Source organism: Salvelinus fontinalis, chromosome 38 (genome assembly GCF_029448725.1).
Source record: "Salvelinus fontinalis isolate EN_2023a chromosome 38, ASM2944872v1, whole genome shotgun sequence".
In the NCBI taxonomy this organism is placed as follows: domain Eukaryota; kingdom Metazoa; phylum Chordata; class Actinopteri; order Salmoniformes; family Salmonidae; genus Salvelinus; species Salvelinus fontinalis.
The window spans coordinates 28,179,801-28,190,331 of record NC_074702.1 but is presented as its reverse complement, the minus strand read 5'-3'; the positions used below and the strand labels follow the sequence as shown (position 1 = coordinate 28,190,331).

At 41.4% G+C, this 10,531-nt stretch overlaps 2 protein-coding genes across 3 annotated transcripts; both read left to right on the top strand.

Moving 5' to 3' along the window:
• The first annotated feature begins 2,014 nt into the window (after positions 1-2,014).
• Positions 2,015-7,701, top strand: LOC129837091 (28S ribosomal protein S15, mitochondrial-like). Its single transcript, XM_055903006.1, has 8 exons — positions 2,015-3,533; positions 4,851-4,916; positions 4,999-5,074; positions 5,307-5,355; positions 5,556-5,640; positions 5,748-5,806; positions 6,492-6,683; positions 7,189-7,701. The coding sequence occupies exons 1-8, from the start codon at positions 3,359-3,361 to the stop codon at positions 7,297-7,299; spliced, it is 813 nt and encodes a 270-aa protein (XP_055758981.1). The 5' UTR covers positions 2,015-3,358; the 3' UTR covers positions 7,300-7,701.
• A 785-nt stretch (positions 7,702-8,486) lies between these two features.
• LOC129837092 (PLAC8-like protein 1) lies at positions 8,487-10,469 on the top strand. Of its 2 annotated transcripts, none has more exons than XM_055903008.1 (4): positions 8,487-8,912; positions 9,467-9,607; positions 9,762-9,898; positions 10,156-10,469. In XM_055903008.1, exons 2-4 carry the CDS (start codon positions 9,496-9,498, stop codon positions 10,252-10,254), a joined length of 348 nt encoding a protein of 115 aa, XP_055758983.1. In that variant the 5' UTR covers positions 8,487-8,912; positions 9,467-9,495; the 3' UTR covers positions 10,255-10,469. The 2 variants fall into 2 exon arrangements, with proteins under 2 accessions (XP_055758983.1, XP_055758984.1); XM_055903009.1 differs by lacking the exon at positions 8,487-8,912 and adding an exon at positions 8,922-9,030.
• The last annotated feature ends 62 nt before the right edge of the window (positions 10,470-10,531 follow it).

Genomic DNA, 10,531 nt, shown 5'->3' with positions numbered 1-10,531 from the left:
ACATCTGAACAGGTCCTGATGCATTACGACCCTGAACTGCCAGTGAAGTTGGCTTGTGATGCGTCCCCTTATGGCTTAGGGGCCGTCCTTTCACACACACTGAAAGATGGGTCAGAGAGGCCAGTTGCATTCGCGTCACGAACATTGAACGATGCAGAGAAAAACTACTCACAAATCGACAAAGAAGCACTGGCACTAGTGTGGGGAGTCAAGAAATTCCACGCATACCTATATGACAAGCGTTTCACACTGGTTACGCATCACCAGCCATTGCTTTCCATTTTCAGTCCAAAGAAAGGCATTCCGGTAATGACAGCAGCCAGGTTACAGCGATACGCCTTGTTCCTTGCCAGTCATATGTATGACATTGAGTTTAAGCCGTCGTCCCTCCACACAAATGCAGATGGATTATCCAGACTGCCGTGTACAAGAGAAAGACAAAGAAGTGTGGATGCAGTGGACATTTTCCATACCGCTCAGCTCGAGGCACTACCGGTCACAAGCACAGTTATCAAACAGGAGACAAGGAAAATGTGACCTTGTCAAAAGTGTACACCTACACCATGTCAGGATGGCCAGCTACTGGCAGAAAGGAGCTGACTGTATTTCCAGCGGAGAAATGAAATTACAACGTACCAAGGATGTTTGATGTGGGGAATGAGAGTCATGATACCCCAGAAATGCCAACATCAGGTTTTGCAGCAACTACATGAAGGTCATGTTGGAATTGTCAAAATGAAGCTGCTCGCAAGGAGCCACTTCTGGTGGCCAGGTCTGGATCAACAGATAGAAAATATGGCAAAGAACTGTAGCGGATGTTTGGAAACCCTTCACATGCCTGATCCTGTCCCAGTCCACCCTTGCGAATGGCCCACAGAGCCATGGCAGAGAATTCATGTGGACTACGCTGGTCCCTTTGAAAAGCACATGTTTCTGGTTATAGTTGATGCCCATTCCAAATGGCCAGAGGTGTTTTGCACTGACTCCTCCACCTCAGCTCAGACGATAGAGTGTCTCAGAACAACGTTTGCACGCTTCGGATTGCCGCTGCAGCTAGTAAGTGACAACACGCAAGCTTTTGTAAGTGACGAGTTTACAAGATTCATGTCAGTAAATGGAATCAAACACTCAACCTCAGCTCCGTACCACCCTGCCACCAATGGGCTGGCAGAACGCTTTGTGCAAACCCTAAAGCAAGGACTCCGTGCAGCAAAACGAGACGAAGGGACTTTGCAAACAAAACTGGCCAAGTTCCTGGTCTCCTACCGAAACACCCCACATGCCACGACAAATGAAAGCCCAGCCGCACTGATGTTCGGGAGGTCTCTCCGCACACGGCTGGACATCATGAAGCCTAATAGGCGTATTGAAGTGCTGAACAAACAAGCCAAGATACTCTCCGGTGGCCGGGAGCGCCATCTCCAAACAGGACAGGAAGTGATGGTGCAAGACTACAGAGGAGGAGGGAAATGGACAAGAGGGACAGTACATACACAAACGGGACCCAGACCTTACCAGGTTCAAGTGAGCCCAGACATAATGTGGCGGCGTCACATTAACCAAATGCATTCCACGGAAAACAGCACAACAATCGAGAGAGAACAGGCACAGAGAGCTCCTGAGAGTGACACACAGGGAACTGTAGAGGGCGGTGGAGCAGTAAAGAGACCCCAGGCTGAAAGAAGGGAACGTGTTGATGAAGATGCTGCTATAGCAGAACCTATAAGGGAGCAAGCACACCCTGAGGATGTTCAGGAGCCTCCAGACAATCCTAGGTGCTACCTAGAACGAAGGCACCGTCCACCAGACAGACTGGACTTATAAACAAACAAACAAAAACTAACTGTTCAAGTTCAAATTAAAATATGCAAAATAACTACAACAAGTTCTGGGAAGTGTTTCAGTTGTGGTTTGGTAAAAGTAACTCTGATTGTATAAGAGAGGGAATGTTGTGTTCTGTTAATTACTGATGTCCCCTTTAAGAATGGAGCATCCTTGGTCATGCGCAGTGTTGTTCTATGTTATTCTGGTACTAACTGATTCCAGTAAAATGTGAAGCTCCAGTACCATTTCTTGTATTCAGAGTCTTTCTTATTATATAAATAAGTAATAAGAGCTAAGACACTACAGTATGTTCGTTAATTCAGAGCATTTTGTTATCGGACAGTTCAAAGCGCACACTGGAAGTTCTGGAGGAGTAGTGTTAATACGAGCGTTCTGACCTCACAACGGCAGTTAAGCATCCAAGCTAACTGGCTAAAGTTGCCTATCTTGCTAGCTACTTCCATACACAACGAGAGAGCACCTCACTCTGACTATTTTACTCGCACTAGCAGAGCTGGTTTGGCTGTTTTCATGTTATCGAGGGCGTTGGTGACTAAATGTGCTGCTGGCAACAAATGAATTGTGTTTTTTTTCACGGAGTTTAATGATAACGGTCATGTTCAACGTGTGGTGCGCGTTTGTAAATTAATCAGTTATTCTTCACTCCGGCAAACTCAGATGAGAGTGCTCTGAAATCGGAGTAGATAGCCAGAGTGAATTTACGAACTCACCCTAAGAGTTTACGCTTTTCAACACATTATTTCCTATTGCTTCTAACTAGCAGGCAGGCTGTTGCTGAGTGAGAGGGAGCCGAAGGGGGGTGTGTTTTGAGCACATTCATTGGTGTTGAGAAAGCGCTATACAGCAGGCAGACATGACAAGTGATGTGAGAACATCTAACCAATTAACTACCTAGCTACATACTTTTCAATCATAGTTATTCGCCTCATTCGTTGTATCCTGACCGCCCCCCCCCAAACCCGCGACCAATACATTTTCACCCTCAGCATTTGAAAACTGCAGACATGGCAATCCGGCTCTGCTCCCTGCCTACTCAACCTATTTTTTTTTTCCGGCTTCCTGATAGTTTGAGATGATAGAAAAGGTACAATTTCTTAAATTCTGAGCATTTTAATTGCATGAAAATATTATGGTTGATGTTTTGGTCATTCAAAGGGTATTGTTACTTGGGAATTAGGCTTAGTGTGCAATACCTTTAATTAATCTATTGGTATTGGCCCTATACATTTGACTATTTTTCACCCTTTCATAAAAAAAAGGATTCTGTAAAAATGTAACTCGTTCACGTTAATAAAATAAATACTGTAAATACCAAGGATAATAACGCTAGAGTCGTTTTTGAACATACCGGTACGATTATTCAAGCATCCTTCTCATTTCCTGAATTGACTTCTCCGTCTGATTAGTTATGTCTAATCAAAATGGCGATCCTCATGTGAGGGTCGACGGCTGTTTACTCGTTACATTTTGACCATTAATACATGACATATATTAAATCAACTCTGAATCAGCCATGTTATCAAGCATGGCTTTAAGAAGTGTTTTTAAATCGACATCTGTCGTTCTGCGAGAATGTGGTGTTTTATCCAGGCTGAAAGGAACCTGTGCGTCTCTCCAATTGAAACATGGGGCATTCACCTCTGTCATCACAGGGCCTTCACACAGCAACAGTGAGACTGCATTGACAGGTAAATGAATATATATTTATACTCCTAATTTCACAGAGTAGACATGTGTGCTTGCGATATGTTAGTTAGCTAAGGAGGCCGTATAAGTCAATGCAACAATGAAACGTCTTGTCGATGCGCGCGGCTGTTCATTTTCTGCACTTGCTCGTATGCATGTCAACTAACTTAGCTAGCTGCACACGCCGAGCAAGAATCAATGAACCATTACTGAAAAATACGGAATAGGTAGATTTTGTGTGAAACCCCACTCATCATCATCAGAACACCTCGTAAAAATGTGCTTTTCCATTGGTCATGTAGTGAGTAGAATTCTTCCTTGGGTAGGCCAGGAGAGGGCACTGCAGCAATTAGCTAGGATATCTAGTGCACAGATAGCTAATCACAACAACAGCAAACATTATAGACAGGTACACGAGTTATTCTCTTTGTGTACACAGTGACACAGGCTTTCTATTTGTATAGGGACATCAATTCACCACTTCACTGTCCTTATCATCCTGTGTACTAACTAGGCTAGCTATATGGTTTCATTATAAAAATACATTACATAAAAATATATCCTTATTGTATACTAATGCTGTAATAACTATAGCTAGTAGCTACCTATCTAAACAGCTGAAATGAAAGGAATATTTTTTAACCAGACTGGTGCGAAGGTAATGCCATTTTAACCCAGACATATGACTAATACATTTCTCATCATTTAATCAGTCAGTCTGCTAGTAAGTGTTTTTTATGAAAAGGATGTGGGAACCAGAGAGTTATTTTCCCCACAGTCCCCCTGCAATGTGTCTGCAGCAGCTTTTCTCACTCCACCACTCTTGATCATGTATGCAGAACATGACACTCAGCTCTTGTTTCTATTATCTTAGCACTACTGTTCACAAAATGTAGGCTTACATCAAAACAAGTACTACTACAGTACGATATCCCAACTCTTACTGCAAACCATGTTGCTGGTGAACATGCTTACAGACACTTTCTCATGCAGGCACATAGACTGAGTGTACAAAACATTAAGAACACCTTCCTAATATTGAGTTCCCCCCCCAATCCCTTTTCCCTCAGAATAGCCTCAATTCATCAGTGCATAGACAGTGTTGAAAAGTGTTCCACAGGAATGTTGGCCATTGTTGAGTCCAATGCTTCCCACAGTTGTGCCAAGTTGTCTGGATGTTCTTGGGCTGGTGGAGTGCACAAAATGTTTTGTGCACTCAGTGTAGTTGCAGGCATAAATCTGGCACCATCCTATGGTTCATAAAGCAATGGTCTAAGAGTAATTATGTATTGTATGATAATTTTTTTCATTCTTACCAGGTATTGGGAGTTTCACCATTCAGTCTGTGAGAAACTATACCCGTGTCGTAAGAAAGAAGAAGCCAGGTATGGAGGACCAAGGTCAACTATTTGATCTAAGACCACTTGGATGTTTGATATTTACTGTCAAAGGTTTTTTTTCCATCAGTGATGAACAGTCAGTTGAGTGATCTTCCTCCGACAATGCTGAAAATGGAATATGCCGCTGTTCCACTCGCTCAAACGTATGTACATTTAATTCGTCCAAGCTTAAATTAAATGTATTTTATGTCATGCAGACATGGCTCATGTATGTTCAACTCTCCCATGTCCAAACAACTACAGCATTGAGATGATGTTGTTTAAAATTGTTATTCTTTATTTGTACAATATATAGGCCTACTCTGCCTTTGTACTATAGCTCTACTATACAGTACTTTCTCTTCCTAATGCTGATCTATTATTATGCGCTTACAGAGCTGATGACCTGGTCAAAAGACTTCTGACACTGGAACTAGCAAGCCATGTATGTTCTTTTCACCTTGTTACTACGTTCTATTCATCTAGTCTTTCTCTTTGTGCTCATAAGAATAACTACAATAGAGTAACTACGGTACAGTTTGTGTATACCTCTGTTAGTTGCTATAGTTTACATTATGATACGACCGTTTTTCTATACCTATGCTGGATATTGCATAATCAAAACACCATGTTGTGTGTCACCAGAGCGAGAAGTTGAAATTGAAAACGGAACAGCTGATTGCAAAAGTCCAGAGGGATGAAGCTGACCGCAACTCTACAGAAGTCAAGGGTAGGTTCCTGTTTTGGACCTAGTGAACAACCGTGCTTTTCCTCTGAGGAACCACCTTATTTCAGTAATCGTTTGTTCATTTCTTAACCCCTTTCTTGACCTTTTAGTGGCCATTTTGACCTCCAAAATCCGAAACTACCAGGAGCACCTGCACAAACATACAAAGGTGATATGGGCGAAGGGTAAATGCAAGACTGTGTAATTTTAAGTCCCTATAGTAACAGTGACGTGAATGCATATTATTTCCACACGTTTAATTTCCTATCCCCTCCCTGTCTGGTGTGAGGTTTGTCAACAGGATTTCCTGTGTTGTGCATACACCCACCATGATATTTGACAGAGTAGTAGTGGCGCTGCTGCATGCTGGGAATTTACACTGTCACAACGTATACACGTAACATTGTATCCAACATTTTTGGAGACATATTGCAAAATATAACTATCCTTTAGCACAGCTAAAATGTTAAAGCCAAGGTTTGGCAGTCTGTCACTATACTGTATCTCACTTTTAGACAGTCTCAAAATCACTATGCTATTTTTAATTAGAAAAAAAACTCCTATTATGTAAAAGACATGTTCCCAGACTAGGGGTTCGTTTCAATCTGTAGCCATGAAGAGCTGCGTTACAGCACAATATAAATTTAAAGGCAATATTCTTGCGGAGACTTCATTCACGGTGAACGCTGCATTGGTCAGCTCAATGAGATATTACCTTTACATTTCAATCGCCCTACAGTGTTGCTCTTCAGCGCTATGGATTGAATCAAGCCTTAAATATTGTTATCTTTTAAGCTTATTTTTTCTCCATTTGATCTCTGACTCTGTGTTTTGGCCCCCCATCTTTGTATCAGGACAAAGCGAACAAGCGATGGATGCTCATGGCCATTGACCGCAGGAAGAAGCTGCTCAAGCACCTCAGGGTAACGCGCTACGACGCCTTTGAACATGTCTGCCAGCAGCTGGGCATCACCTACACTTTCCCCCCGGAGTACTACAGACATGCCACCCGACGCTGGCTGGCCAAGAAGGCCCTGTGCATAAAGGTACACAACAAAACTCCATTCACTTTACTTAGTGCAATTTTCTAGCTTGGTCCCAGAGTGGTTTGTACTGTATGGTTGGCAAGACGGCACAAACAGATCTGGGACCAGACTAGCAATTTTATTGTTAATATTTCTGCTGTATGCAGGCTGTTGAACCATGGCTTTTACCATTAGTCTAATGCATGACTTAATCTAAAAGTCAAAGCAAAGATTTATTGTTATTTTTTATTTTACCTTTATTTAACTAGGCAAGTCAGTTAAGAACAAATTCTTATTTTCAATGACGGCCTAGGAACAGTGGGTTAACTGCCTTGTTCAGGGGCAGAATTACAGATTTTTATCTTGTCAGCTCGGGGATTCGATCTTGCAACCTTTCGGTTACTAGTCCAACGCTCTAACCACTAGGCTATTTGCTGCCCCAAATGAAGACATTTATAATTTGGTTGTTGTTGTCACTGTTGTTGGGCGTTCTGCTGTAGGTTTATCTGACTGTGTCCTTTCTTAGGTCTTCAAAGAGGTGCAGAAACAGAAACTGGAGCAAATTAAGAAAATTAAGCAGACCCCTCCCCCCACGCTGGCAGAACCAGCCAGGACAGCACCTACAGGAACCCAATAAACTGCTACAGTATCCAATGTCTGTCTTACTCTATGCATTCAGTCTTGCTCTCAATGGACAAATTCGTTTTGCATGGCCCAGTGAGCGGGGTTTGCTCCTTTTCGACCATTCCATTTGTCCTAAGGAGAAATCTCCACCAACCCATGCCACCAGGCCATGTAAAATGAATTTTCCCATGTATTGTTATACTGTAATAAGAAACATGAATAACTTGTTTGTAGTACACCAAGTCTTCATTCTTCTTGTCCCTTCTGCAAGTAGATGCATCATCAAACCACATTTGGACAAATAAATGCAGTGGCACAGATATGTGGTTTCGGCAATGTGTATGTGCTCCGCGTATGTGACCTGAGAGTGTCAAATACACCCACAATTAATAATTTAATAAAATGTATTGTATAATCTATTTGTTAGCTCTCTTTTTTCACTTTTATCACATATAGTCACTTGTGTATGGTGATATGTAACTAGTCCAACGCTCTAACCACTAGGCTATTTGCTGCCCCAAATGAAGACATTTATAATTTGGTTGTTGTTGTCACTGTTGTTGGGCGTTCTGCTGTAGGTTTATCTGACTGTGTCCTTTCTTAGGTCTTCAAAGAGGTGCAGAAACAGAAACTGGAGCAAATTAAGAAAATTAAGCAGACCCCTCCCCCCACGCTGGCAGAACCAGCCAGGACAGCACCTACAGGAACCCAATAAACTGCTACAGTATCCAATGTCTGTCTTACTCTATGCATTCAGTCTTGCTCTCAATGGACAAATTCGTTTTGCATGGCCCAGTGAGCGGGGTTTGCTCCTTTTCGACCATTCCATTTGTCCTAAGGAGAAATCTCCACCAACCCATGCCACCAGGCCATGTAAAATGAATTTTCCCATGTATTGTTATACTGTAATAAGAAACATGAATAACTTGTTTGTAGTACACCAAGTCTTCATTCTTCTTGTCCCTTCTGCAAGTAGATGCATCATCAAACCACATTTGGACAAATAAATGCAGTGGCACAGATATGTGGTTTCGGCAATGTGTATGTGCTCCGCGTATGTGACCTGAGAGTGTCAAATACACCCACAATTAATAATTTAATAAAATGTATTGTATAATCTGTTTGTTAGCTCTCTTTTTTCACTTTTATCACATATAGTCACTTGTGTATGGTGATATGTAACTACCCCAATTGAAAGAGATAAAACACTTCTACTTGATGCTGATTAAAATGCAAATGAAAGATATGAGAAAAAAGAACATTACGCCCTATGAAGTGTAAGATTAATCATATGATGACTTTCCTGAACATAGCTTGCAATCGTGTTTACGAGAACTGAAAGAACATCAGATATCTGGTGTTTATCGACCGACCTATGTTAAACCAAGGTTATACTCATGATCTGTCACCTGTGAATTGACCTGGAAACCTGTAATACTGCGGAATGGTGAGGTCATTAAGCAGCTTAACTGTCCTACTGTGAATTTGGTGTTTTCACTGCTGTTGAGAGTTGTCTTGAGAAACATAGTAGGAGTGTGTAACCAGCGATTGTTCACAGCTTTAGTAGCTTCCTGTTAAAGTGTATCGACTCAGATCAGGAGAGTCTCAGAGCTGCAGAAAAGATAGGTAAGTGACATGCTCTTTCCTCTTCTCACATATGTAGAAAAAGCTACAATAGAGTGACTACTTATCAATAAACAACTACCTAAAATGTTTCTGAGGAACAGTTGAAAGTGATGTACAGGTATGACATTTGGCATATTTCTATACTAGAGTATACAAAGTTTTTGAAGTGGTTTCTTAGAGATTGAACACCATGTCTTGTCCTTTTGATGATACATGACAGTTAAACAACAGTTATTATTAGTCTCTGTTTAATGAAATGGCAATACAACAATATCACATTTTACATATGTAATTATATTTAAACCTATTGCAATACATGAGAGGGTTGTAGTATATGACGTAAGATGGTGGTTCAGGGTATGAATGGACCTGTGTATAAACTTGAGTACCAAAATAAAAGAATTGAGTACCAGTGTATGGAACTTTTATTTGAACTTTCCTATGAGCAATTATCCCGAAGGAATAACATGCTGCTAGTTTTGTTTTATTACTTTTTAGGGCAAATGATCAAACTTCAACCACTGTGCTAACTGTTGGATGTGGTTCGTTTTTAGGTGACTGAAGCTGCCCCCATTTGATTGACATGTCGAACCCAGTCATCACCCACCAGCCAGGAGCAGGCTCTTATGGGACAAATGTGCAGACGGGCAAGTGGAGCACTGGGCTGTGCTCCTGCTGCAGTGACATCCTAGTCTGTGAGTATTGAGACAAATAATAAGACCTTAAGGATCATCACTAAGTAGGCCTACCTCGTACCATACCATAGGGTTTAATGGTTGTCAAGTGTTTCAAGTAAAAAGTGTTTCCTATTTTCTGGATTTTACAATAAGGTAAAATGTTGTCATACAGGTGCCTTGGGCTTCATCTGCCCACTAGCATTAAGTTGCTACACAGCTAACAAGTACGGTGAGAACGTGTGCCTGGCCTGTGTTCCAGGAGGCATGACAGCCATGAGGACCCACATGAGATTGACCTATGGGATTCAGGTATGTTACCCTTAGGAGCCTAAAGAAATTAGGGATAGTGATACATTCATGCATTGAATATGTCATTTTAAAGCACACTAGGGAGAACTGCAATTCATTCCTGTCCCAGACAGTCTCACCCTTTTATTATGAAAGACAGGAAGGGACCGTTTCATCAGTACACATACTGACAAATAAATTAGCCTCATGATTTTCCCTAGTTTGAGGAACTTGAACTGTCAAATATTTTCATCATATTTGAATATATTTTGTTACAGGGGACAATATGCAATGATGCATTGATGACCTGTTGCTGTGGATTCTTTGAGACGTGCAGGATGGCCCGTGAAATTCGCATCAGAAATGGGGATGTTTGACTTGTACAGTCATTTGAAGACATTTTCAAGTGGAAGTTAAATTAACCCCATGTCACATATTGTTGATACAAATTGTCATTGTTATACTATGTACATTTTTACTTTTGTATTGTTTAAATTTGACCCCTACCCTCAAACAGTACTGCTTTAAGAATTCATAGTACCATGAATGAACATAACATGTACAATAAAGTTATGTTTTTTCTTGTTTTCAATGGCATTTGGGTCCTTTTTCAGGATGATTTACAGGCTGCTGTCCCAGTGTCTCAGGGACGTT